This window comes from Alternaria triticimaculans (genome assembly GCF_023758025.1).
Source record: "Alternaria triticimaculans strain BMP 0046 chromosome Unknown scaffold_2, whole genome shotgun sequence".
In the NCBI taxonomy this organism is placed as follows: domain Eukaryota; kingdom Fungi; phylum Ascomycota; class Dothideomycetes; order Pleosporales; family Pleosporaceae; genus Alternaria; species Alternaria triticimaculans.
The window spans coordinates 1,784,975-1,811,969 of NW_026055959.1; the positions used below are offsets into that span (position 1 = coordinate 1,784,975).

Genomic DNA, 26,995 nt, shown 5'->3' on the forward strand with positions numbered 1-26,995 from the left:
TCGGGAGATACTGGCGAAGCTACGAGCGGCGTTGGCTTGTCGGCGTGGATGGAAGTCGATGCCAAGCCTGGGATCCAACGTGGATTGGCGATAAAATATGGCCCGGGGACGGCCGCCCGCCCTGCGCCACACCATGGTTAGGTGGGGCCTCGATTTCAAAGCGTCCCAAAGGCGAAGTGGCATGCTCGCAACTTGACCATTCTACCAATAGCACAGGGTTTCAAACAACATTACACTCGAATTCACAATTTTCAACATGACTGTCCCGTCGTTTGAAACCATCTTCGCGGTGCCTATGACCTGCCAGTCGTGCATCAACGACATCGAAGGCTCCCTCCAGCAATTGGGTGGTACGACTGATCCCGATGCACGTCATCCGGCTTCTAACAGCATGTAGGTGTCAACAAAATCACTGCCAACCTTAAAGATCAACTGGTATCTGTCGAGGGCACAGCAGCGCCATCGGCCATTGTTGAAGCTATTCAAGCAACTGGCCGCGATGCAATTCTAAGAGGATCTGGAAGATCAGACAGTATGCTCCATCTTGAATAGTCGGCATGTGCGTCGATTCTAACGTCCGAACAGGCGCCGCAGTATGCATCTTAGAATCGCACGCACCTAATGTAGAGAACAAAGTTCGAGGATTAGTGCGCATGGTTGAAGTAGCTCCGAGTATGACTATCATCGATCTGAGCATAAGGGGATTGTCGCCTGGAACGTACCAGGCCACAGTTCGCGAATCTGGCGACATATCCGACGGACCAGAATCTACCGGCGCCATCTGGGAGTATCTCAAGGCCAAAAAGGAAGACAAGCCGTGTCGGGGCATCTTTGGAACCGTCCAGGTAGGAAAGGGTGGAGTCGGATCTGTGTTCCTGGACAAGCCCATCCACATCTGGGAGATGATCGGACGTAGCATCGTGGTTGCGCGAGAGCAAGACGGCAAGGTATGCGAAACCGCTAGTTGATCTGAGATCTACTCTGACCTTGCACAGTTTGACAAGAACGATCCGGATACGCTAGTGGGTGTCATCGCACGTAGCGCTGGTGTTTGGGACAGTGAGTGCTCTTGGTACCCCACGTGTTCTGCGCATGGCGTGTGGTACTCTTCGCGTGCGTATGTGCTAACGGCTGTGCAGACGACAAGACGGTATGTTCATGTTCTGGCAAGACGGTCTGGCAGGAGAGGGAAGAACAGCGCGATCGCGGTATGCTATGAGTTCAAGAGACACCAAGATAGACCAAGTAATAAAGTGCCGTCGAAATGCCGTGTTGGTTTGGTGACGAGAGATAGGGCTTGCACCTTGAAATCTAGGCCGAAACTAAGACTGCGCGAACACGGACTTTGCGAGGCCTGGAATCGTCATGCGTTCATGCCTGAAAACGCCAGGCGACGGGATGAGTGGCTGCGGAGAGGCTGCGTCACGTGGCTGTCTCAGTCGGCGGATTTGCACGTTACAGACCTCAAACGCCATCACTCGATGATCGCAGGGGGCCAGCAGTCCGATGTGCGCCGCGGTGGGTTGCTGGCAGTGAGCCTCACGAAGCGAGGCTATGGGGACTGCAGAGGCGCTTGGGAGAATCGCTAGGCTCTCGGAGCATCGCAGGACGGTGGTGTCATGCTCGAGTCGGCCGGGTTGAGGCGTCTTGGACAGGCGCGTAGCGCTGTGGCTCTCGGGCTTCACGGTGCAGGGATCCAATCACGGTGCCGGGTACCGTGTCGGCCAAGGCTTGTCTCTCAAACGCGCTGGACCTCAGAATTGGTCTCCCCACCGGTAGCCCTCCTGCAACCGCCCGCCAAATTCCCACCGTGTCCCTGTCTCTTCCGAGCATTGCCCTCGAAACCTCCTCCTCTCTCTCCCGGTTTCCCAACTGTGCCTTAATTCCCACACCTGTACGATCGTTAACTCCCCCGCGCAACCCACCGCATCTTGGTGTACCTCGACGACTTAATAGCGACACACACACACCTACTGGACACTAATTCACCACGTCGCGCACACCCACAAGCCCCGGCGGCTACTCTGTAATCTGGTGGAATTGAGACGAACACATCCGGAAGTTTGCGCGTGAGAAGGAACACGACCCCTCGTCCAACGGTGGAGTGCTAGGAAAGGCACTACCTTGAGGCTTGACGACACCATACTGCCGGGTAACAAGTGAAGATCACTCGTCATGTCTCTGAAGCAGGTGCGCTCCTTCCTCCCGCGCGTCGCCGCTCCTGCCGAGTTCAATTACTGATAGGTGGGGTAGGAAATCGAAACCTGGGTGGCAGCCCTCGCCAGCTACGACAACAATGAGTTCGACGTCGCATTGAAGGTCTTTGACACAATCTCCGATACGTCCAAGATTCTGTTCAACTGCGGCGTAATCCATGCCACACTTGGCGAGCATGAGAAGGCGGTAAGTTGAACAATGGCTCCAGTAGTAGGAGTACGTGCTGATGGCTACACAGGTCGACTGCTACCAGCGCGCTGTGCGTCTGGACCAGTACCTCGCAGTGGCATACTTCCAGCAGGGTGTGTCAAACTTCCTTATGGGCGACTTCGAGGAAGCCCTCGCCAACTTCAACGACACACTCCTCTACCTACGCGGAAACAACAACATCGATTACGAACAATTGGGTCTCAAGTTCAAGCTATACTCCTGCGAGGTACTGTTCAATCGCGGTCTTTGCTACATCTACCTCCAGCAAAGAGACGCCGGTCTACAGGATCTGTCTTTCGCAGCCAAGGAGAAAGTGGTGCCCGACCATGATGTGATCGACGAGGCTATTCGGGAGGAAGCAGAAGGCTACACTGTCTTCTCCATTCCCGTCGGCATTGTCTACCGTCCCAACGAAGCCAAGGTCAAGAACCTGAAGACAAAGGACTATCTTGGAAAAGCCCGCCTGGTCGCTGCTTCAGACCGGGCCAATGCCTTTACTGGCTTCGCTGGCGCCGAAATCAAGAAGGGAGGCCAGGCCGCAAAAGATGACAGAACTGAGGATAAGATCTCGTACGCGGCGACCAACCTTGTCAAGCCAGAACTTCAGAGCAGAGCACGCCAGCAGTCAGAACCACCAATGAACCGTAACATGTTCCCACCCACACCGCCACCGGAGGCAGACAGAAGGTCTGGTGACAGGAGATCTGGTGGAGAGCGGAGACCTGCCGCCGATGCTCCCATGAGCCGCGCGCAATCCGTACGAGGCGGTGGCCCTAAGCCTCAGCCTCTGAACCTTGGACGAGCTGCCTTTGATCAGCAAAGCAACAACGAGCCGCCTCGTCGCCAGCCAACACAGCGCTCCGCCTCTGAACGTCCACCACCAAGTCGTTCAGAGTCAATGCGAGACCGAGGGCAACGTGATCAGCGGGATCAGCGAGACCAGCGAGACCGTGACTACAGGCCACGTCGCCGTGGGTCTGACGATGATATCATTGACGACTACTACGACAATGACCCCTACCCGCCTTCTCGTGGGAGCCGCGGGGCATACGCTCGCTCAAAACAGAGCAGGCGACCGGCTTACATTGAAGAAGAAGACGAAGACGACTACGATGGTAGTGATCTTGATGATGCCGAATTCGAGATGATGTCTCGCACAAAATCCAGGAGACGATCCCCCGCCCGCTCCGCCAGATCTGGTGGTAGCACCCGCGGTGCAGGCAGCAAAGTCAGAGTGAAGGTCCACTCTAGCGACACACGTTACGTCTTTATCAGTTCCGATCAGTTAATCACTGAATTCTGGCAACAGATTCGGGAGAAGTTCGGTGTACGAAATAAGTTCAAGGTGGAGTTCAAAGACGATGGCGACATGATCACCATGGCCGACCAGGACGATCTTGACATGGCCATCCAGACGGCGAAGAGTGTTGCAAGGAAGGAAGGCAGCGATATGGCCAAGATGGAGGTAAGTTCTTCGTTCACTTTCACCTTGAAGACTACGTACTAACTACTTTATCAGGTTTGGGTTAGAGAAGTATAGACTAGAGATACCCCAGCATCACGCATTATTACGATCCACATTACATTTCCTTTCATCCTCGCGAACGCATATTGACTGCTTCGGCGTACTTGCTTTGACAGCGCTCGATCTTGCTGTATTTGTAGCGAGCATAATTGCTGGTTTTTGCTGGCATGCATAAACACCTGTACACTCTTTTTTCACAGCCGGACTGTTGATCCGCTATTAGAGTCGGCTTTGCATGTATGAAAGGCGTAATTGAACCTTACGAATGAAGAACTACCACCAACAATTGTTTCTGCCGCAATGTGATATCGTGTAAATACCTGCATTGATACCCGGAGTACCTGCAGTAGATAGCTACCACGCAGTTTAGGCCTTCTGCATGCGCCACCAGCGCGTGGAAGTACCAACAACCAGGTTTTCAGACTACCATTCAAGTTACTTTCGCTGCGCCGCAGACCAACTAGTCCTTGACGCCACCGTGCCGTATGAAAGTAATCTACCGAGTACGAATCACCATCGTTGTTGCAATTTGCCAACAAACCCAAAGCCTGTCTCGGCGAACTGACTGGCGCGTGCAATGGCAACAGACAGCTCATGAGCGCCAAGGCACACTTCACGATAGCCAAACGATACCGTCCACCAACTTGTTCATCTCGACGTATGTGCATACGCCACGCGTGTGCTTCCGATACGTCCGATTACGCGCCCGAAACAGTTCGTGACAACCCCGCGGGAAATCCGGACGGCAAATAACAAATCCGCGTCTCCGATCTCGCCATCGTGCAAAAGAAAGGACGTCACACACCGTTCTGTCAAACTCAGCAGCCGACGCGCGTATTCTCGCCAATAACGTTAGTACTCGTAAAGGAAGCAGAGAAGAATCTCAACAAGGCGAAGTGAAACTCGAGCCAAGCTGAGACTGCGTCTCTGGAGACGTGAAAAGGAAGAAAGAAGAAAAGACGAACACGATGCGGTTCAATCCGAAAAGTCTATTTTGCTAAGCATTTCTGTGACAGCAAGACAGTGCTTGGTATGTTCCAGTTGTGTGGGTTACAGAACCTTCATACGCGTCGGTGCGGGTGACGCGCATGGTGTTTCGGATCTTTGTGTGGAGAGAGCAGTGACGTACTGCGATGACTGATGGCGAAAGATGTGAGGTGGTGAGACGAACTGCCAAAAGTCTAATTGAAAGCACTGCAATGACAAACAGAAAGGACAGAGTATGTAGCCGTGTTCTCGTCATTGTTATACATAATTCTACAAGATCGTTATAAGACCGTTTTTAGAGAAGACTTTGGGGATATTGTTTCACACTACTGGTATGTGTGCTTTCGTGCCTGAACGCCTTCTTTTTCAACGCTCTTCCTCAAACCAGAGTTTGCTTCTTTGTACATGGCGTCGAGAATCGTTCGTTGCCCTGCGATGGCTACTCGCATTTCCGCCTAACTCGTTCGCCTGGCGCTGGCGCATTGTCTCCTTGTATGAGATCGATTCGGGTTTACGCGGGAAGTAGGATCTCGGCCCAGCTGCTGTGCAAAAAGGTTACGCCAATCTACACGCGGTCATTAGCATTTGCCCTTGCCTCTGTTTTCCTTCTCTATCGTGCTCTATCCTTCGTCTGCAGTGTCGACAACCCAGGGCGACTTACAGCGAACATTCCCGCGGCAGTAACGATACTCCTGTTATCCTTGCTCGTAAAGGCTGAGATGGTGCTGGACGCGAAGCTGGGCTCGTTGAGGGTACGGCCCTTGCCTGTCATCTGCTTGGGTGGCATCGTTGCGGAGACGGGTGAGACGCTGCACAATCCGTCAGTCTCGAATAGTCTGGGTATTTATCTGCGGAGGGCGTACGGAGTTTGCGATCGTAGAATTGGGCTGTTGCGGGGTTGCTATCGATGCGCTTTGGACATTGGTGATGATGTTTTTTGGCTAAGAAGGGTCGAGCGTCATCGGTTGCTTATGTAAGGGTCCGTCTTTCAACAGTCCATCATGAGCCTTCCCTACGTCTTTCGTCTCATGGCACAACATGTCTGCGCAAGGTTTCTGAGATACGAGATATCACCGCATATATGTACAGGAAGTCGTCTTGAAAGATAGCATGGCATCGTACTATTACAAGTTATTCACAAGCACGGCTGAGCCTTCCTCCCAATCTACGCCTTCTACTACAGCCATGTCGTTTTCCAAGGCCTAACCCTCAGCCGCGCAATGAATACGTTGGATAACCCCGTGTGCAGAATCAGATATTCGCTATCCCAAAACGACCCGTGAAAGATTAGAACGCCGTGAATGCTGGTCTGAATGTCCCAAAAGTGAAACACAACAACTAAATGTGAAAAAATGGAAAGCATCCTGATGAAGAGTTGCTACCATCAATATTCCCAGCGTCAAGCTGAGATGAAGGCTGGACAGCCTATTCCTTCTTGCTTGCCAGGATACTGTATTGACCACCGCAACCAGCCCATGTAAGCTTCGTCTCACGTACAGCGGTGTTGTCGATCAAGGTAGGGACCTCAATGTCGTCGTCGGTACCCTGACCCGTTTGGAAGTTGACCGAGAAACCCCACGAGTAAGCCTTGCCGTCCTTGTCAACGACGATGGAGTGATCAGGACCGCATGCACCAGCGACAATGTTCTTGAGGTCGGGAAGCGGTGTCGGCTGCACGACGATCTTCGCCTTGCCGTTGTTCTTGAGAACCTTGTGCTCATCCGTCTCTGCATCAAGCTGGGACGGAGGAAGACCAGTCTGTGAGCCGTCGCAGCGACCCCAGACTAGCACCTGTCCATCCTTGGTGATGGCCAAGTTGTGATGCGAGCCTCCTGCCAATGATTGGACGCCCTTGCCTTCCAAACTGTGTATGATCTTGGGTTGGAGAACGCTAGCATCATCTGCACCAGCATTCTTGGTGTAACCAGTCTCACAGTAGTTGTTCGCACCCCAGCCCCAGACGTGCCCATCTTCTGCGATGGCAAGACCGTGGTAGTCGCCGGATGCGATGTGTGTTATGCGTTGGCTGTGCTTCTTGATGGAAGAGTCGTGGAAACCAATCTTGTTGGGCTGCAAACCTTGGATGAGATTGCGCTCAGTGACACGGCGTCCAAGCTGGTTTTGCTGGCCGTTGCCCCAAGCATATACGTGGTGGTCCTTGTCCAGGGCGTAGACGTGGTTGGTACCACACACGAGCTGAATGACCTTCTTTATGCTGTCGATGTAGACGGGTCGAGGCGCTGTATGATTGTCGCGTTCGAAACCCATGATACCTTCGTTCTTTCGGAATGTGCCCCATCCATAGACCGCGCCCTCAGTAGTAAGTGCGAAAGAGCAGCTATCGCCGGCAGCGACGTCGACAAAGGTGGTGTCTTCAGGGAAGAACTCGGATGGTACGGGCGTTGGTGTGGCCTCAGCGTCGTTCAAGCCGCCGGTCTCATCCTCAGAGTCGGAGTCAGAGTCGTCCGCGTCTAGATCACGCATCTTGACGGGTGCGTTCGACGTGTCGCGTCCAAGGGCATTGTTGTCGTTGACACCCCATGTCAGGATTTTGTTGTCTTTTGTGAGTGCGACAACGTGCATGCCGCCAGTAGCAATCTTGACAACGTTCAAGTTGGACAGAGGCTCGTTGTAGCGCGGCCGCTTCACGTCGATGGCCTTGCTTGTGGCGCCGAAGCCGAGCTCGCCAGAAGAGCCTTCACCAAAGACAAAAACCTTCAGAGGTTCCGTGTAGCGGATCTCGTTGATCTCAGTCTTCTTGCCCTTGTTGCGACGCGGGCCCTTGGGGTTCGGGATCAGAGCCGGATCGACCTTCGCGGCTTCGGGCTCTGGCGTTGCGGTCTTTGACGCGGCTTTCGGGGCGGCTTTCGCTGCTGCTTTCGGGGCAGTCTTGGGGGCAGCTTTCGCTACCTTGGGCTTCTTCACGGCGGGAGCAGGCGCGTCTTCGACCTCCGGTTCGCTTTCATCGTCCTTCTTGCGCTTGGTCGTCTTCTTAGGCGCGGCCGCGGGTTCAGGTGCAGGAGTCTCTGTCTTCTTTGCGCGACTGCGTCCAGCAGCTGCTGTCTTCTTAGCGGTTGACCTTATTTCGGACGCGTTGAGCTTACGCTTCGGTGGAGCTGCCTCAACTTCGTTGGTGTCTTCGTCGGCCATCTCGACGTCCTCAGTTTCCTCGGCTTCCTCAGCTATGCCGTTGGCGACAGGCGCGTCTTCGGCTTTCTTCGCGCCTCTTCGTGGGACTGCGAGGTTTGTCAGCGATAGCATGGTTACTGTGGGTGGACGTGACGTACGGGTGCCGTTCACCTTGACATCTTTGGCGTCTTTCTTCTCAGCGGGCTTTGCGCTCGCAGAACGGGAAGCTCTAGCCATTGCGCGCGACACAAACGAGAGTTGGCGACACGAACGAAGGTTGATGCGCGTAAAAGTGTTTGGATTGGAAGTTGTTGTGAGGTGGCTGGTGTTGTCGTGTACATAGAAAAATGTTGAACTGCATTTAGCAAGGCTGGCGCTAGACTTCACATGGACCAGCTCGCTGCAGCCACGGCCCGTCAACCATTCACCGCGTACGTCACTGCCTGATTGGCTACCTAGGCAGCCTGGCTACCATCGACTGACTGACCGTCCGACACTCGTTCGTAACATTTAATATCACATGTCTCGTTACCACTGCAAGCCTTTTGCTGTTTTGTCTCCTGTTTTCAGCACGTCACTGTGTCGATCCTCGGTGTCGGCGACCTTCACTCGTGGCCGTCTTATGAACCACGGCTGACCGAGAAGCTGTACCGCTCACACGTACGTTGTTCTTATGTAATCTACACAGTGTGGATATCCAGAATGGGTCTGGTTCATGCTATACGGAAATGGTTGCTGAGCTTACACACTTCAAGACAAGGGGATGTCGGCCACCCCACAGCATGCAGCTAGAGCTCAAAGAAGATTCTGCGATATATAATGTCTATGTTGAAAATTTGTCATCGAATCAGTCAGCGTGGCCGAGGTAAGCATTTCTCCCAGCTCCTGACATCTTCCCATCTAACATCCGATAGTGGTTATGGCGTGTGACTCAAGCGAAAGCTTGTCTTCTCCGGAAGACGCACTCTCAAGAGGTTTCTCATAGGGCAACCTGCGTGGGTTCGAATCCCACCGCTGACATTATCTTTTTGCACGTTTTTGCAGCTTGCTGGCGTCGTCGCGGGCGGCGGATGCATCATGCCTTACCTTTTGGTGCTACTACTAGGCTAAAAGCGGGCCCGGGTGGCTGGCTATCGACTCACTGACCGCAACATCCAACATCACCTGTTCATCACCGCTGCAACCACTTTGCTGCTTTCGTTTCGCTTCCTGCTCCTGCGCGTTCCATCTCGACCTTTGTCTTTTCCAAGGTTGTCATCAGACTACGTTCCAGCATCGCCAGTACCTTGATGGTTGCTTGAGACAACCTCATTTGCGACGGGGACGGGTAGTACAGCGCCATGTCTTTCACCATGTTTCACAAATCCCTTGTTGTTTTTGCCCTTCTCAAAGCGGCATCCTGTGTGCAACCTGAAGCGCCGCGTCCTAAAGCGGCTCCTCTGCGCGACCTACCGTGGGCACAGCTCAACTTCCTGCATACTACCGATGTGCATGGGTGGTGGGGCGGCCATCTCCAAGAGGCGTCTTTCTCTTCTGATTGGGGCGACTATGTCTCTTTTGCAAAGCACATGCGTGAGAAAGCAGATGCGGATGGCTCAGACTTGCTGCTCATCGATACTGGAGACCGTGTTGGTGAGTTGGGTGTAAAGATGCGTATGATATGTATACTAATCTCATGTTTCCCCCTGCAGAAGGAAACGCCATCTACGACTCCTCAAAGCCTCGTGGAAAGTTAGTACTCCCTTCAAAATGCAGGTGAGATGAGTACTGACTTCCCACACCAACATCTAGGTTTACCTACGAGATCGCCAAAGAACAGAACATCGATCTGATATGCTCAGGCAACCATGAGTTGTACAAAGCAAACACTGCTGAGGGCGAATACTTCCACACGGTTCCCGACTTCAAAGGAAACTACTTGGCCTCCAATCTAGACATCTACAACCCCGAGACTGGGAAGCGGGAGCCACTCGCACCCCGCTTCAAAAGATTCACTACTAAAAACCAAGGTATACGCATCCTGGCCTTCGGATTCCTATTCGATTTCACGGGCAACGCAAACAACACTGTCGTTCAGAGGGTTGAGGACACAGTGCACGAGGAGTGGTTCACAGAAGCCCTTAAAAGCCAGGACATCGACTTGATCATCGTCTTTGGCCATGTTGACATCCGTTCCGAAGAATATGCGCTTTTGTTCTCTACTATACGGTCGATGCATTGGGATACGCCCATCCAGTTCTTCGGAGGTCATAGCCACATCCGCGACTACAAGATCTTTGATAACAAAGCTGTCGCTCTTGAAAGTGGGCGATATATGGAGACGCTCGGCTTCATGTCTATTGACGGTCTCAGTACTGGCGGTACCAAAGACGCAACGCCTCTAGCTCAGAGTCCAAAGCTCACCTTCTCCCGTCGATACATTGACAACAATCTTTATTCGCTGCGTCACCACAGCGGAAAAGACGCCAAAGAGTTCGCGACCGATCACGGTAAGAAGGTCTCCAAGGCGATTGGTGATGCCAGAGCGTCTCTTGGGCTGGGCAAAGTATACGGCTGTGCTCCACAAGATCTTTGGATCAGCCGTCGCCCATACCCGCACAACGAGAGTATCTTTACCTGGATCGAGGAGCAACTGCTGCCGCAGACTATTGAAAAGTCTGATGGCATCCAGGGTGGAAAGAAGGCATTTGTGATTACCAACACTGGCGCTATCCGCTTTGACATCTTCAAGGGAGCTTTCACCAAGGACACAAAGTTCCTGGTCTCTCCGTTCACCAGTGGGATCCGATACATCAAGGATGTACCTTACAAGGCCGCTAGTCAGGTGCTCAAATTACTAAACAATGAGGGTCCCATTATGTTGGCCATGATGGAGAGCAATGCATTCCTGCAGCCACCAGAGGTTTCGGCAGCGCGGTCTCGACCACATCTGCTTACATCTGACTTCGCCTTCGCTAAACTCCCCGAAGGCCAGGCACCTCTCCATGGCATCGATGGGCCACAACCGTTCCCAGGTTACACCACCAAGGACGATGCTGGGGCAGACGGCGATGATACGATCCACGAGCCCATCGCTTTCTACAATGTTCCGAACTGTATTCAGTCAGCTGTCGGTTTCGACCAATCAGAGACAGACGTGGAGCCAGAGACCATTGATCTCATGTATAATCAGTTTATTGAGAAATGGATATTGCTGGCGCTCGAGTACCTGGGGGCAAAAAGAGGGCTGGAGGATACTGAGGCGTTTGACAACGAGAAGAGCTTTACAGATATTATGACCGAGTGGGTGGAGGAGCACTGGGGCAGTGAGGGTAAGAAGTGTGAGGAATGATCAGAAGTGAGGCTCTGTTATCGGTCCAAGTGGTAGATGTTGAGACTGCGCGTTTTGTACATATGCCCTACGCGTCGACCAAATTCCAAGACGGGCCCGCGGCTCTCACTATACTCAAGCACTGCCTGATCTCACAAACCTCCAGATTGTGGGTGAAATGAGATCTAGTGCAACCCAATATGCTTTCGCCCGAATAACGCCTTGCCATGATAAAGTATGCCTTCCCAAACTCCAGATTCTCTGTTCGTATCGTCCTTTGACTATCGTCCGCCGCGAGCGGCGCGGGCTTGTTCTCGTTCGCTGGCGTTGTACCTGTGATAAGTGTCAGCCCCTGTCCGGGACGTAATCACCGCAATCGCCTCTTCTCCTCTTCCTTCTGGCGACGCAACACCTTGTCGGCATCGGCAGCGGGCACGTACTTGAGGAGCTTTTCGATCAGATCGACGTGGGTGAGAATCATGCGGCGGCAGCAGTAGCGTTGAAGACCGATCTCGTCGAGGGCCTCACTAGATGGAAGACGTATTAGTGAAGGTCTTGCTGCTATATAAGACTTGGAGTAGCAAAAGGTGGTCGGCTTTGGTTAGAGGGCAGGCGCGCGCGCGAATACAATCCCGAAAAGGCTTCTTACGCTTCTTCCTTTCCTTCGCTAAGGATGGTCATGTACTTCTCCCATAGGTCGCCGGTGACCTGAACATTGTGAGTGGGTGCGCGCATGAGCTGGAGAGTATGCCTATTACCTTTCCGCAAGAAAAGCAACGGATAGGAACAATCATCTTGGGGTTTCCGGAGTTTCGGTGTGATGTGGGAGATTATGCGACGACAGCCCAGTAGCTATGAGAGCGCGTAAAGTTAAGGTGAGGTTCTCGCGGTGTTGGACGTGGTGGACGCCAAAGAAAGTTGCGGGCGCGCTAGCGACGCGGGCGGTGAAAAGCTTGGGCCAAGGTCCATCAAAAAAGTTCGAAGCCTTCGACATGTCGGCTCCAGACACTCTACGACAGTCGCCCACATTCGTGGTTTCTCACGCCAACACCACCAAGAATCAGCCAGTATGGCGGATGCGACTCCACAACTGAAGAGGAAGGCCGAGGAAGCTGCGGCGCAGAAGAAGTCCAAGAAGCAGAGAAAGAGCGATGCCGCCGCGCAACTTGACGGTCGCAACGGCGAACCTGTAAACGGCGCGACCAATGCAGTACCCAAATCCACGAGCACGCCTACGCCAAAGAAGCAATCGGCTGCAACCCCGATAACGAACGGCGCGATCCAAGATGCGACGACCGACACCCCAACGAAGCCGGCTGAAGTCAATGGCAAGCTCGCCAAGTCAGGACTATCCAAGTCTGCGCTGAAAAAGAAGGACAAGAAGGAGCGAAAGGAAAAGAACAGACAAGACCGCGATGGAATTACGGAGGCTGAAGTGACAGGCACCGCGACAGAAGCCATAGTAAAGAAGAGAAAGAACAAGAAGACAGAGAGATGGATTTCCTCACGAGTTCAAGGTGGATGGTTCATACCAGCCGATCCTGTCTTCTCTCCCGACGAAAAGTATCTGATAATAGCCGACTCCAATTCGCTACGCGTATATGCCACCGAAACCTCGTTGCTTGTCAACACGCTCTCCCAAGACGACACAGGAAACCTCACAACGTATGCCCTATCACCCGCGAACCCTCACCTCGTGTACGCCGCGTACTCGAACGGGCATATAATACTGTGGAACTGGGTGGCTGGCAAGACGGCTGGCCGTTGGAACATTGGTGCCACAGTCCAGCACATGACGGTCATTTCCCCACCTGGGTCTGATTCCAAGGCCAAGGCCGACGATGACCTCGTATACTGTCATGATGTTGATGAAGGCCGCCATACCATCAGTGTGCGCGTCCTTCGTACTCGGCGCCAAGAATCCCGGGAACTGAAGGAAGTCAAGCAAGTGCTGGGTGCAAGCTCTGCGATCCGCGGTCTCCAGGTGCTTTTACAAGGCAAATATGTTGTAGCTGCTACAACTGACTCTATCGTCGTTGGAAAGCGCGCAAAGGCCAGCAAGACGGCTCTTGAGGACTTTGAGTATGTTTGGCGCGAGTTCAAGTTCTCGAAGCAGATCACCACGTTCAGCGTTTACCACCGCGAGCAACAAGACAACGGTAACCAAAGAGATGTACTGGACATTGCTGTTGGTGAGGATACTGGCGTGATTCTTCTCTTTGAAGACATTCTGGCCTCATTTGCTGCGATTGAGAAGAGCAACAAGGAAGGAGCGGACAACGCCGCGAGCTTCAGGCCCAAGAGACTCCATTGGCACAGGGACGCGGTAGGGTCTGTCAAGTGGTCTTTGGACGGCAACTACATCATCTCAGGTGGCGACGAGACTGTCCTTACGATATGGCAGCTTGCCACAGGACAACCTCAACACCTACCTCATCTTTCTGCAGCTATTGAGAATGTTGTAGTATCTCCTACTGGTTCAGCCTATGCATTGACACTGGCCAACAACTCCGTCATCGTTCTTTCTACCACCGAGCTCGAGGCCCGCACGAACATCATCGGCATCCAATCGCGTCGAATCGACTTCGAACAACAGCCTAAGGACACCAAGTCTGGCAAGTATCATGGCCTCTTTGATGCGGTACCCATGGCTGTAAATCCAGCCAATCCAGCCGAAGTCTTCTTTTCCGTACCTTCATCACAACCTCGTCGGAAGGAAGGTCTTAAGCCTGAGCCATACTTACAGACTTATGATATCGCGAACGAACGTGCTAAAGGGCGCCAGGCACTCACTCGCAACAACGCGACTGAACCAAATGTCGCGCCAGATGGAGGTCAGATCAAAGAACCCACAGTCATGCACATTCAAGTCAGCCACGATGGAGAATGGCTTGCCACAATCGATGAGGTAAGTTCTAACTGCACAAGACGCATTTGACACACACACTGACTTCTACTCCTTTCGCAGTGGGTTCCGCCACAATCAGATGCTCGCTATCTGAATGAAGGCATTCCAGAATTCAACGAGCAAGAACGTCTAAATCGTCGTGAAGTCTACCTCAAGATCTGGCGACGCGACAAGACCAGTGCGCAATGGAAGCTGGAAACTCGCATCGACGCTCCACACTTCTTCGAGGACGTATGCGGCAACGGACGAGTTTTCCATCTTGTCGCTGATCCTGCTGCTCCGGGCTTCGCGACTGTTGGTGAAGACCATGTCGTACGGATCTGGAGGCCCAAGACACGATCACGCGACGGAGTCATCGTTCGTGGGGCTCAACAGGAAGGTCTAGTCACCTGGTCACTCGATCGAGCAGTTGAGATCAATGACAAGCTCGACATTACCGAAGGCTCGCAACAATCTTTACCACCGCGCACTTCCCGACTAGCCTTCTCATCCGATGGCTCCGTCCTTGCTGTCTCAATCTCTTGGGATTTGGATGAAGATGCTGGTGTCACGCACCTGATCGACACTCACTCTGCAACCATTCGACGATCACTTACAGAGATCGATGTCACAGCTCTTTCTGGCCTTGGATTTGTTGGACAACATCTGGTAGTGGTTGCTGATGCGATCACTGTCTGGGACATGGTTTCGGACGCACTCGCGTACAGTGCCCCGATAGAAACCCCTGGCATCGGACGGCTGGAGCGCGTACCGCTCGTTCGACTAGCTTGCAACGAAGTCGATGGTACATTCGCCGTCTCACTTCCTCAATTCGAGAAGAGGACTTCGTCGAGGATCTCCATCCACAGTCCAGAGCACCAGAAGGCAATTTGGAAAGATACATGTTTCAGCATCACGCTCGGACTCGCGTCCCGAACAAGCGGTGGCTACGTTGTTCTTGACTCTAGATCGTACTTCAGGACAATCACTCCTAGCGCTGGATCGTTACAGCTGCCGACTCCCCCGCCAGAGGAACACTTCGGCAGGCGGTCCATCGCCTACCCAGTAGACGAAGAAGAAGAGGCCGGTAGACCTTTGGCGAACCTCTTGGTTTCTGGAGATCTTACTCAAGACATTGAGCGCGACGAGCATGTTTTCAATATGCAGGATCTGCAGAATGTGCTGCATGACGGCTCAGTCCCTCCGCCACCGCAGGGTCTGTTCGACAACATTTTGGCGCTGATTGGCGGGAAGCCGCAAAAGGCAGCAGCATAGGAGCTGTATTGCTGTACTATAGTCTTGATAAAATACCACGACATTGAGATGCGTTTGTTCATGCCGAGTGTACTGATGCGTTCGGTGCAGCTAGCACATAATCATGAGGACGAGGCCCGTCGGATAGGTGCACGAAGAGTCGTGACACTGCATGAGAAAGCAGAATGATTTTGGTAGCAAACTTTGACTACACATTTTCTCTTCTTTTCCCAAAAGCTGTACCTAAATACGCATGCCTCTTCCACCTTCGACTAGCCAGCGCCCCTGAGCGTGGCCGCAGCCGCGCTCGCCTCACCGCCACACCTCCATGCTTCCGACTGCCGCTTTCATCCTTTCCCTCTGCGTAGCACACCATTCTTGAGTCCAGTTGTTTCACGGTATTGCCGAGCAACATGGAGCCTACGCGAACCTGTTTTGTCTAAAAAAAAATCGATTGCTGACTGCTCTAGGGGTACGCAAAAACAAATCAGAGGATACATCACGATGTACCAGGCATTGCAAACCTCAAAAACAATGAGGGTTGCCCGTTCACGGAATCGAACCGTGGATCTTCGCATATCGAACATATGCTGCGTTACGAGTGCGACGCAGTACCACTGTGCTAAACGGGCGGATGTGGTTGACGAAATTGAAAATTACAAAAGCTATAACCATACGTTGGTGAGTTTAGAGGATGTTCCAGGCGGCTGAATGCATCAGCTGCGAACGATTTGATGGTGGGGCAATGCCGCAGCGGGGTTACGTATCTTTCAAGCAAGCTCGGTTGGGGGTTCCGCTGCTAATGCTGGTCTGGGTATGGCGTCTCGAGCATTGCAACACGACCTCGGAAATCAACCATTGAATCAATCGAAACCTTCATGCCACTAAACAAACTCGTATTATGCTCACATCCAAGCTCTTCGTTGGAAACAAACTCGTGTTTACGCGTCTTTCTTCTCATATGTGTGCTCGATAAGGCAGACTTACGAAGATGGAGCAATGGAAGGTGGGGTGACCACGCCGCAAGCCTGCAGTTTCCTCTTCTACGAGATATAGGCAACTACAGAAGCGCTACAAGCACCGTTTTCAGACCCCCAGTGAACTCGCAATGTTCTGTGAGCTCTGTAGAAAGTCGTTATCGCAGTATCGCATACTATGGTGGTTTTCAAAGAACGCCGAGTCAAAGCATGACCCAGAGGTCGAATATGATTTCAGCGTGGGCCTGAGAAGCTTCAGCGTAAGTCTGACAAGCAATATACATTATGAGTCTTGAAAAGAAGCAACACTAATGTCTTCGTTATCAGGAACTTCATCATCGTACACGAGACTCACTTTTCAGGTCGGTAGCCAATGGATGCTATATATGTGTGTTGGTCTGGAGTCGGTTATCGAGAGCTGAACAGGAACACTTTCATGCCACGCAACCACGAACTCATGATGGAGTCTTAGTGGACGATACCGGCGCCGAGTCTTCGTGGGTCACTAAGATAGTTATGACTCCGCAATACCGAACGAACGGAGTTAGCTTCTGTGTAAGGTACGACTTGCCAAACTTTCCAAGGTTGTATCCAAAACATAGCCCTTTTTCGCTACAAAGAAAGATCGGTACGTTGATTAGCCGTTTACAATCCGGCAGAAACTAAGTTACCACAGATTACATACGCAGCCCGGAATTACCACCACTGGGCCGTGTCACCACTGACAATACAGGCTCAGATGCGTCCTTCCAGGTGGCTGCCAAATGGCTGCAAGATTGTAGTCAAAACCACAGAGACTGCAACGCAAGTAACGACAGGAACTCCTGGTATCCGACGCGACTGTTAGATCTAGGACACTGCAACAGTGAGATCAGCTGTGTATGGCTCATACATACAGCAGAAACGCCGCCGTCGGGCCCCTACGCCACCCTCAGTCATTGCTGGGGAAGCGCAAAGCTGATACAGCTGACCACTGCAATGGCGAAAAGCCATTGTCCAGTATACCAAATCGATGATCTACCAAGAACATTCCGAGAAGCAGTAGAAGCAGCCAAAAGACTTGGAATTCGGTATCTATGGGTGGACAGCCTTTGCATTATCCAGGGTGAAACTGAACACCAGGACTGGTACCGTGAAGCTAGCCTGATGGACAAAGTCTATTTCAATTCCTATTGTAATCTGTCTGCAGCGGATGCCAGCGACAGCACTGAAGGCCTTTTTCGGTTCCGTCAGCCTCAGTTCTGCGGGACCGTCAGCTTTAAGGCTGAAACTAGCCGTGCGGACCCGGATACCCAACCCGCGGATTATGTCTTGCACGAAGATATTTTGTGGAAACGTCACGTACTGGATGCAAAGCTTAATAGCAGGGGATGGGTTTTCCAGGAGAGGCTTCTCGCGCCACGGGTCCTTCACTTTTGTCGCTATCAGCTATTCTGGGAGTGTCGGGAACTTGGCGCTTGTGAAACGTCCCCAGAGGGGATTTCATCACGTGTAAGCCAAGGTCATGACATGAAGAAGCTCTGGCAAATAAAGGCCTCAAACGCCGCGGACTTCTATCTAAGTTTCTGGTATCGGCAGGTCCTTGGTCACTATACAAATATGGATTTGTCAGTACCAAGCGATAAGCTAATAGCGCTTTCCGGTATCGCCAAACATATAATGCCTCACACTGGGGACACTTACGTCGCTGGCATGTGGCGCAAGAGTCTCGGAACGCATCTATTTTGGATAACCCTGACTGATCCACGTACCTCCCGACCTCAGGTATACAGAGCACCTACATGGAGCTGGGCTTCTCTTGATGGACGTATAGGGTTTAGGGATTGCTCAGAAGAAGAGTATTTAGTGCAAGTCAAGGATGTTTCTCTCCAGTACGCGACGGAAGATATAACCGGTGCAGTGACGAGTGGATGGTTGGACTTGCGTGGCTCACTAAAGCCCATGAAACTGTGCCCAAAGGTCCATGTGTATGGGGCAGGTGAACAATTCGATTGTCCACCCGTAAATATGGCCGTGGTAGTCGACGGAGCATTGGTTTGTTCAAACGAGGTGAACGGTCAGGAGACTTGGCGAGATTTTCCTTCGCTACACTTTGACACTCCCCTGGTCACCGAGACTGCATTCAGCGATGACAGCGCGAGCGGCAATCTCTTCTTCATGCCATATCAATTACAGCGAGACGTGCCTGGTAAACCGAAAGAAAGGGATCCGGTCTCTTGCTTAATGGTAAGGCTTGTTAATGAGGAAAGAAAGTTGTTTGAGAGGATAGGGTTTGTCGAGGCTAGCTCGCATCAAGGCAGAGACCAGTTGCTGGTGGAGTTGGACGAAGAAACAAAAGCTCGTCTGCCTTGTCTCCGCTACGAGAACGGGCTCCATACGATCCGGATCATCTAGAACGCCGTCTAGCCCTAGCCAAGGCTATCAAATAATCCTGCCAGACATCCTCCTCTTTCCGCATAAAGAAATCCAGATCCCGAGGTCCCTTTCTAGATCTCGATAGCCCGCCTCTGACGAGCACTTGGCCCAAACCGTGCTGATGTTCAGGGTTCAGTCAGGGTCTGGAGCGCTAGAAGGCGGGATAAGTGGGGCGGCTGCGCCTCGGCCACTCCCAATCATCTGGGCACGCGACAGCCACGGCACGCACTGTCAGCCGGTGACGTAGCGCGAGCTTGTTGTATATCACGATGCCAGCCTCCCCGCGGATGCAAGTCCGATGCGCCAAAACATCACTCGAATTTCATAGTTTGTCGATCAAATTCTACCTAACCAATCACATCAACCATGGCTACTAGCAACCAGTCGGCACAATTCCAGGGTGTGTTTATCCAGTCTTGCGCTATTCTTCAACGGTCTCGTTGCTATTAGTTTGGCGATGAACAAGCGCGTATACCTATGTATGCTAACAACTTGTAGAGCCTCCTACGGATGGGCTTCCAGGGGCTACCAGCACCACCTCCCCTTCTGTCGACAGCACCGCACCCTCGCATGACAACATCGACCTTCAATTCCAAGGTTCGTGTCTCTCTACTCCATCATCCTGTTCGATTATATGGCCTACTAGGCCCACTCGTGTAGACACTCAACACACAAGCTAACACGTTCCTACAGAGCCAATTGCTCCAGAGACATCGACGTCCACCTCTACATCCACTGACGACAATGATAACTCGCTCCACAAGACCACGACCGACAAACTCAAAGACGCAGTGAAGAAGCCGTTTGGCAGTTCAGACGAATCCTCCGACCCGCACACGCTAGGCAAGAAGGAGATTACCAGTCCCGAGATGGCAGCTGCGAATGAGGTGCTTGCAGCCAAGGATCTCAAGTCGCCGTAAGGATGTAATGGCGGAGGCAAATGGAAAGAAACTAAGTCGGGCAAGTCAAATTGGCACCTGAAGATTATGAACGCCTTTGCAGAAGAAGTGATGGTGCTGCAGGGGCAGTAGACATCCTGTGTCCACGAGATGAATGCGCAACGGAGTTAAGGTATTTCATGACCTGGTTGGCAATAACCACTTAATAGCAAACTTCTATTACGTCAAATTTCCCCAGCACCCTTTAATGACATATATAAAGGTCTCATAGACCACATCTCGCATTTCATAACGCGAAGCAGTTGCACATGCGGACACGGGTACGTAGAATAACGACGTGTATTCGAAGTCAAAATGGGTATGTACGAAGACGCAAACGTGTCTCGACCCTTCATCTTCCTCTTCACCAAAAACTTTCTACCCATCTTCTGAAATCCCTACCCATAGAACGAAGAACGAAAAATTGAACACCATCCTGATGCTAAAAAGAAGGACGCCCCACCTCTCAGACAGCGGGATTTTCGTGCAATACGGTCTGATCGAGATTCAGGTCACACTCATGTGGATGCTGAAGACAGTACTTGGGCATCAGCGGACTAGCCTGTACACCGGTCGCAACAAGGTACTCCCTGAAGTTGAGAATACGCTGCGTCAGTTCTGTGGTCCTCTTGTTGCCATTGTCATCCCTGTTTCCACTCCAGACAAGTTCGGCAAGCGCAGCAGCGCGCGGCCACATCTTCTGAGAAATGACGACTGAGTCGACTTGCTCGGACCAGAGAGGCGCGATGGCGCCTTGTACAAGCGCCTTTTGGGTGTCGGTCAGGTTGAGCGTGAAGTCGTAGTCGTAGATGCGCTGCCATGTTTTGTATGGTGCGCACCAGGAGCCGCCGCCGCCGCCCCAGTTGAAGTTCGCTGAACCGTCTGTCGCATTGGGGTTGACCATGACGTTGTACCTCTGGTCGTTGCCTACCCAGCCTCCGTATCCACAGTCCAGGTACATGAAATCGGAGCTGGAAACAATGACGCGGTAGCCCTGTCCGGTAAGATTGCTGATGTGGTCGAGACCGTTGTTCCAAGCTTGTAGGACGACGTCTTTGGGTACGACACCTGTAGCGGCCACGTCAGCGGAAAGCTTGACGTCTTCCCACATGACGAAAGTCTTGTTGGCTTGTGCGCGGAAGTTGGGGATTGCGCGATCAACCCAGACTTGGTAGAGGTCGCCCATTGATTTTCCGCTGTTGAAGAATGCGAGGGCTGCAGTGGAGAAGTTGTTGCAGTTTGCAAAGAGCTCGTCACCACCAATGTGGAACCAGTTGTCTGGGAAGACCTGTGTCATTTCCTTGTATACTTTGGCTGTGACCTCGTAGGTCTTGTTGTTGAGGATATCAAGTTGACCTGGATTGGGCTCTACGCCTGTGTGCAGTGCGTAGTTGTCGTTTGACCACCAGCTGTGTTGGCAGGCAAGTAGGGACTCATCGATTTGCGCCCAACCGGAGCTGGCGTGTCCTGGCATATCGATTTCCGGAATGATGCGTACGCCACGTGCGGAGGCGTAGGCGATAACTTCCTTCAGCATATCTTGGGTGAAGACTTCATTGGCTGAATAGGCGTCCTCGGTCATCTCAGGATACGCATTGATCTCCACGGCCCAGGACTGCGAGTCGATGAGATGCCAGTGCAGAACATTGAGCTTCGAAAGAGCCATTCCGTCGATTTGCTCAAAGATTTTGGCCTTGGTAATGAAGTTGCGGCCTGTATCGATCATGATACCGCGCACCGGATAGAGTGGCGCATCCTTGACAGCGACGGGTTGTTCGACGATCATCTTACCTGAGCCATCGTTGATCACAATTTGCTGGAGCGTGGTGAGAGCGTGGAGGGCGCCGTAGACAGTTCCAGCGGTGATATCGACAGTATCCGAGCCAGCTACGACATCGAGCGTGTAGGATTCATCAACACCATGTTGAAGCTCAGCGTGGGCATTGGTGACGTCAATTTTGACCTTGGTGATAGTGCCTGTGCAATTTCCTGGTGGTGCACTGTACTGCCTCTTGCGCTTTCTTGAGGCAGCGGTTGGGGTTGGAAAAGGCTGAAACGATGTGACCGATGCTTCGGTGGCTTGCGGAATCCACTTCAGCTCCGCGATGGTCTTAGTAACGCGGTCGAACGCAGCGGAGAGCACCTCATGGTCCGGCGCATCGAGAGCGACAGATCCGAAAGAGAAGCAGCCAGAGTCGCCCCAGGTAATGTTTGTGGGTTTCGGGAGAGGGTTTGCGGCGACAGCTTCAGCTTGTCTGGCGAACAAGGCTGAGGCTGTGACCACGGAGGCCAAGATGAAATCGCGCATGGTTGTTCAGCTGTCAGGATGCTACTTCGTAATGAGAGTGGGAGCAACGACTGCGGGAAGTGAGTGGGTTCTTATGTTGTTGTTATAAATGGCCAACAACCATGAGTGGTGACGACGAACAGCGTTGACGGTGTACTCCGAAGTAAATTCACAACGTGAGGGAGGGAAGGAGGATATCTATCAATTTCGCATTGAGTAATTCAGCTTTGCCATCCTGGTTAGGCTATTCGCATCCCAAGCTCACAGATCAGCGACTGGGCGGTGCACTAACCGGGAAGTGCCCCTTAGCTGATATATCAGGGCCAGTTAGTTGCTCAGCCTTGCTGCATATGCGAGCTCTCGACAGCCTCTGCTGCAACCCATTCCCGCTCTCACCAGACCGCGCCGCCCCCGCGCTCGCATCCGTACCGCATTTCTCTTGTGGCTGCTGCCGTGTTGCAACGTACCCCACCTGCTTTGCTCATCCTTGGGAGCATATACGAAGTGTGCGCCCCCAGGTTCGATACTACGTTCAGTGTCCACGCCTTGGAATATAGCCATGGTAACCCTGCACGCTGACAACCTGCACCGAGTGCTGGGGTTGGCGTGACGGCCCCCGAGCAGGAGGCTAGAGTAAAAGTGGGTTCCCCACCACCCGACCGCGAATGGAGCCCTCGGAATCCGCGCTAAAACAAACGGCTGGTACCCCAACATGCTTGCCTCGTGTTACCATGACCTGCTCTTTCTGTTGTGACGAATTTGGCTTGACATTCCGGGGTGAGTGTGCATGTGGGAAGTCTGGTGTAACAGTCTCATATGCGAGTGCAGTGGTGGTCATGGTGGTCGTGAGGAATGCAGCGACGAGTTGAAAGGGTGGCGCTTCGGAGGTTTTGGCGGATCCGCGAACGCGTGGCGCCGTCCTTCTTCCTTCCGAGCTGCGAGCCTGTGCGGGCTGATGCATGAGGCACAGCAATCGGCTGTCGACATGTCTTATCACTCAATCTGCGTTGTTGGTGCGTGGAGACAATGTTGGTCACTTGTCTAAGCCTGTGGTCATGGGTTGTTCCAGTGTACCAATCATGACGCTTTTATTTCCAGCAATCAAATAAGCTTCAGCTTGCGCCCTGATGCGACAGCCACGGCTGGCGGCACTGCTACCGTCTCCTCCAAGATGACGCTACCATACCTATCCGCCATATCATTGCATAACTGTGCACCGTTTGCTCACCAGTTTCAGAGTTTCCTCGGCATGGGCTGGCGAAGACTACAATCGGGCCGTAAGCGAGAGCCAAATGTAAGACAACATGCAGGTACATAGGTTTGCGGATATTGATGGCTAGCTATTTCTCATGTGAAGGTGCACCAGGAGCAGGAGTAGAACCAGAACCAGACGCAGACGCAGCCGCAGCCGCAGCCTCACCTACCGGCGCAACACTACCAGACCCAGTCACAACCTCGTGATGAAGCTCGCTTTTGATCTTAGTCCAGTCCGGTGCTGCCACACTGAGCAACTTGCAAACGTCCTTCCGCCTCTTTCTGAAATCCTCATATAAGCCCTTCCATATCCGTCTCTCAGCGCAGGTTCCCTCGGGGCTGCCCCCACAATCGGGCTGCATCTCCTCTAACGCCTGTTCTGACCACATGACTGATGGGGGAGGCAGCGGCAGGTCGCTGAACTGGATGATTTTCCCCTCCTTGTAGACCTTCTCAGCGTCCCATGTCTCATCAGCGCTGCCTAGATACTCGGAATGATTGTGGCGCCTGAACTCTGCCGTACGAAGGGCGTAAGGTCGATGTGGAAGTACTAGCGCGCTCTCCTCAAAGCGCTCGTTGAGAATCTCCATGTCATATCTGTGCATTTCGACCAACATGCTATCACCACCCCCTTCCATGCGGTTCTTGAACTTCGCAAGCTCGTCGAGGCTAGGTTTGACAACCATTAGCGTCGACGACAATGGCCACGGTTTGCTGTCCGTCCAGTATGCCCGTGCCATCGCTATCGGCGTCTGAGGGAGGAGGAAGAGTTCATCGAGAGTGTCGAGGAGCGTGATCTGCGACTCCAAAGCGACTACGCGGTCGTAGTACTCCAGACCAAAGGCCATGAGCTTCGTGACGGTCTTGTCCCATACCCAGTCACCTGAGAACAGTCAGCCATGTGCTTGTAGAGTCTCGCTTCATGTGCCGGGCGAATGGGCACTTGCGCAACGCATACCTTCTGTACGGCCTGCTACCTCAAGCAGCCTGATAGGATGAAGCTTTGCCTTGTATACGTCGCGCGCTAAGTTGAGTAGTTGACTGTCTCGGTCCTGAGCGCTGTCTACTTTTGTGTCCCAAAACTCCGGGTAGAAGAGGACGCGGTCTGCCTTGCTACCGAATCGAGCGAGCGCGTCCAGGACCATCACGGCGTGGCATAGCTGGGTGCTGTCGGTCGCGTACACGCTGTACGCATAATTCGACCAATTGACCCTGATAGTATCTCCAGTATGAGGTGTCGTCTTGCGCGATGGATAGAGAATCCAGCAGAGAAGGAAGAAGCCGAGGAAGTAGTACGCGTGGCGGCGTCGCAGGCGGAACGAGGGAGATTTAGCTTCGTCTACGAAGCGCGGCAGCTCATCTGATCGTCGCCGACGCATTGTACGGTTGGCGTTGACGTTCGACCGACATGTTCGAGCGATTATGTGGGTTGTTCAGGTGTCAGGAAGCGACTGGTGACGCGGAATCGCGGAAGTGTAGTGCGGAACTCCGAACTTCCAGGCTGCGACACATTACGGCCTTGCATTGACAGCTTTATATACTACAGTGCGCGCTATGTCCCTCTAGGTGTAGAAATTAACACCGGGTATCTGTCAGAAAGGGAGGAACATGGCATATGTGTAAGATCTGTCAAAGGATTATCACAACACGCATGGGACCGTTTTGATTCGACAAGATGCATTGTATCATTGCCGTATGCCAGGGTCACTTTTTATAGTATGGTATCAAACATCCCAAACGCCGCGGCTGTGCAAACTCCACCGGTCCCGGGACGGGTAACTCTGGGTGGGAGACGTTGTCCTCATTCAGCTATGTAGCACCCTCTATGGCATATATCGTTCCATCGTGATCGTGAACACTTCTTGGTGCAAACGCTTACTCCTCAGGAACTGCGCTCTGTTAGTGATTGATTTTCGCGAATTGCCAAGTATAACATACTCTCAATCTCGCCAGCCTTGATGTCGTCAGAGACATCCTTGGGGCTACGGCCGTCAACCTTGCAGCCAGTGCTGAAGGCAGTTCCGAGAATCTCAAGAACGGTACCCTGCAGAGACTTGGCCATGGACTTGAAGCGCATGGTGCGGGCAATGCTGATGATCTCATCAAGGGGAACGCTCTTGGTGTGCTTGATGTTCTTCTCCTTCTTGCGGTCCCGGGGAGGCTCCTTGAGGGCCTTGATGACGAGGGAGGAAGCGGAGGGAACGACGGAAACGGCGGCTTGACGGTTTTGGATGGTCAACTTGACGGTGACACGGAGACCCTTCCAGTCACCAGTGGCCTTGGCGATATCTTCACCGACCTCTGCAGAACGAGTTAGTATTTCCATCCATGTGCGCTGGTCGATGGGTTCGTGGCGTACTCTTAGGCGAGAGACCGAGGGGACCGATCTTGGGGGCGAGCGCGGATGAGGCACCGACTTCACCACCGGTCGCACGGAGGTGAATGACCTTCACCTCGGAGGGATCGAACTTGGGAGCTTTGAGGATGTAAGCGCATGGCGATTTCTAGGAAAGCCTGGCTGTTGAAGATGATTGAATTCTCTGAGTGTCAAGAAACACCCTCCATTGGGTGTCCTAGCCACTCAGAAACTTCGCGCATCTTCGTAAGAGCCGACCAGAAGGATGATACTCACGCATGGCTAGTGCTTGAGGTAGTCAATCGGTTCTGGTTGTAAAGAGAGACTGCCGTTAATTTTGTCGGTTCGAAAGTTCGTGAGAAACGGATTCTCGGTGGGGAGCAATATTGGTCGACCTGTGAGAGAAGCGAGCCTTGGCAGCACCTTCCCCAATGGGCGATAGCATCTTTGCGTGCATCTCGGGCATCTCGGGCAACGCCGCATTGCTTCACATCATATTCCACCACTACGTGAGTTGGTCTTCCAAATGCATGGAGAGAACATCCCTATGTCAATATATGATCGCTCTCTTGCTTCAACATCACACGTCCAAAATAGTGACCAACACGCTTCACACAACGCCATCCACGATGCCAGAACAATGTGACAATGTGAAGATGCCCTCATCATGATTATATTCTGCAGTGACAAGACCTTCTCCTGATACAGGTCATTCGTGTTTCTCAACCCCTTCATATACCAAACGTCCACCAGCCAGCAGCACGAGCACAGCCGACAGCAGCACGACAGCACAAACACCATGTACTTCACCAGATTGGCAATCAGTATGCACGAATACAAGACCTGGTATCATATTTCCTTTCAAATACCAATAGTCTTCTTACTTCCTCGCAACTGTATCTATATCTAATTTCCACGGGAACGATAGCACAACATAGCAAACCATGGTCATACAGCCTCCCTACAGAAACATACACAGACGCTGCGAGAAGGCTATTCGCAGAAGAGATCAGGTCGACTTCCTTGTATGTGTGGTTCAAAATGATTACATACTTCGTGGAAACATTCTAAAATCCGTGGAATAGACTCGAGCCGAACACGACAAGTGCACTTCGAAGAAGAAGGATGACGAAACACCAGCGCCTGAATGTGTTCAGGGAGAGTCAAAACCCGACGCTACCAAGTCTTCGCCTGATGTCGATACCGTAACCCTTCAATGGCCTCTACCCCCGTCCGCCATACACGACGG

General features: G+C 52.6%; 8 protein-coding genes and 1 non-coding gene across 9 annotated transcripts; 4 read left to right on the plus strand and 5 right to left on the minus strand.

The window, feature by feature from the left end:
* Nucleotides 1-256: 256 nt before the first annotated feature.
* J4E78_002249 (uncharacterized protein) lies at nt 257-3,967 on the plus strand (the record flags this gene model as incomplete). The annotated part of the gene is made up of 8 exons (XM_049362897.1): nt 257-350; nt 398-532; nt 586-947; nt 996-1,059; nt 1,140-1,150; nt 2,254-2,403; nt 2,456-3,892; nt 3,947-3,967. 8 exons carry the CDS (start codon nt 257-259, stop codon nt 3,965-3,967), a joined length of 2,274 nt encoding a protein of 757 aa, XP_049225489.1.
* Nucleotides 3,968-6,364: 2,397 nt separating this feature from the next.
* Nucleotides 6,365-8,305, minus strand: J4E78_002250 (uncharacterized protein; the record flags this gene model as incomplete). The annotated part of the gene is made up of 3 exons (XM_049362898.1): nt 6,365-7,995; nt 8,044-8,175; nt 8,227-8,305. The coding sequence occupies 3 exons, from the start codon at nt 8,303-8,305 to the stop codon at nt 6,365-6,367; spliced, it is 1,842 nt and encodes a 613-aa protein (XP_049225490.1).
* A 1,331-nt stretch (nt 8,306-9,636) lies between these two features.
* On the plus strand, nt 9,637-11,399 carry J4E78_002251 (uncharacterized protein; the record flags this gene model as incomplete). The annotated part of the gene is made up of 3 exons (XM_049362899.1): nt 9,637-9,700; nt 9,760-9,799; nt 9,860-11,399. The coding sequence occupies 3 exons, from the start codon at nt 9,637-9,639 to the stop codon at nt 11,397-11,399; spliced, it is 1,644 nt and encodes a 547-aa protein (XP_049225491.1).
* Nucleotides 11,400-11,659: 260 nt separating this feature from the next.
* Nucleotides 11,660-12,172, minus strand: RPB10 (DNA-directed RNA polymerase II subunit L; the record flags this gene model as incomplete). Its single annotated transcript, XM_049362900.1, has 4 exons — nt 11,660-11,711; nt 11,819-11,905; nt 12,028-12,086; nt 12,137-12,172. The coding sequence occupies 4 exons, from the start codon at nt 12,170-12,172 to the stop codon at nt 11,660-11,662; spliced, it is 234 nt and encodes a 77-aa protein (XP_049225492.1).
* Nucleotides 12,173-12,447: 275 nt separating this feature from the next.
* J4E78_002253 (uncharacterized protein) lies at nt 12,448-15,540 on the plus strand (the record flags this gene model as incomplete). The annotated part of the gene is made up of 2 exons (XM_049362901.1): nt 12,448-14,286; nt 14,347-15,540. 2 exons carry the CDS (start codon nt 12,448-12,450, stop codon nt 15,538-15,540), a joined length of 3,033 nt encoding a protein of 1,010 aa, XP_049225493.1.
* A 521-nt stretch (nt 15,541-16,061) lies between these two features.
* Nucleotides 16,062-16,151, minus strand: J4E78_002254. Its single transcript has one exon. It is a non-coding gene; the product is annotated as a tRNA-Thr (tRNA).
* Nucleotides 16,152-19,198: 3,047 nt separating this feature from the next.
* On the plus strand, nt 19,199-19,831 carry J4E78_002255 (uncharacterized protein; the record flags this gene model as incomplete). The annotated part of the gene is made up of 4 exons (XM_049362902.1): nt 19,199-19,204; nt 19,296-19,311; nt 19,410-19,508; nt 19,605-19,831. The coding sequence occupies 4 exons, from the start codon at nt 19,199-19,201 to the stop codon at nt 19,829-19,831; spliced, it is 348 nt and encodes a 115-aa protein (XP_049225494.1).
* A 3,645-nt stretch (nt 19,832-23,476) lies between these two features.
* Nucleotides 23,477-24,769, minus strand: J4E78_002256 (uncharacterized protein; the record flags this gene model as incomplete). Its single annotated transcript, XM_049362903.1, is given in 3 exon segments — nt 23,477-24,273; nt 24,349-24,750; nt 24,766-24,769. The coding sequence occupies 3 exon segments, from the start codon at nt 24,767-24,769 to the stop codon at nt 23,477-23,479; spliced, it is 1,203 nt and encodes a 400-aa protein (XP_049225495.1).
* Nucleotides 24,770-25,265: 496 nt separating this feature from the next.
* Nucleotides 25,266-26,026, minus strand: RPL12 (60S ribosomal protein L12; the record flags this gene model as incomplete). The annotated part of the gene is made up of 4 exons (XM_049362904.1): nt 25,266-25,279; nt 25,329-25,691; nt 25,750-25,866; nt 26,023-26,026. 4 exons carry the CDS (start codon nt 26,024-26,026, stop codon nt 25,266-25,268), a joined length of 498 nt encoding a protein of 165 aa, XP_049225496.1.
* Between the last annotated feature and the right edge of the window lie 969 nt (nt 26,027-26,995).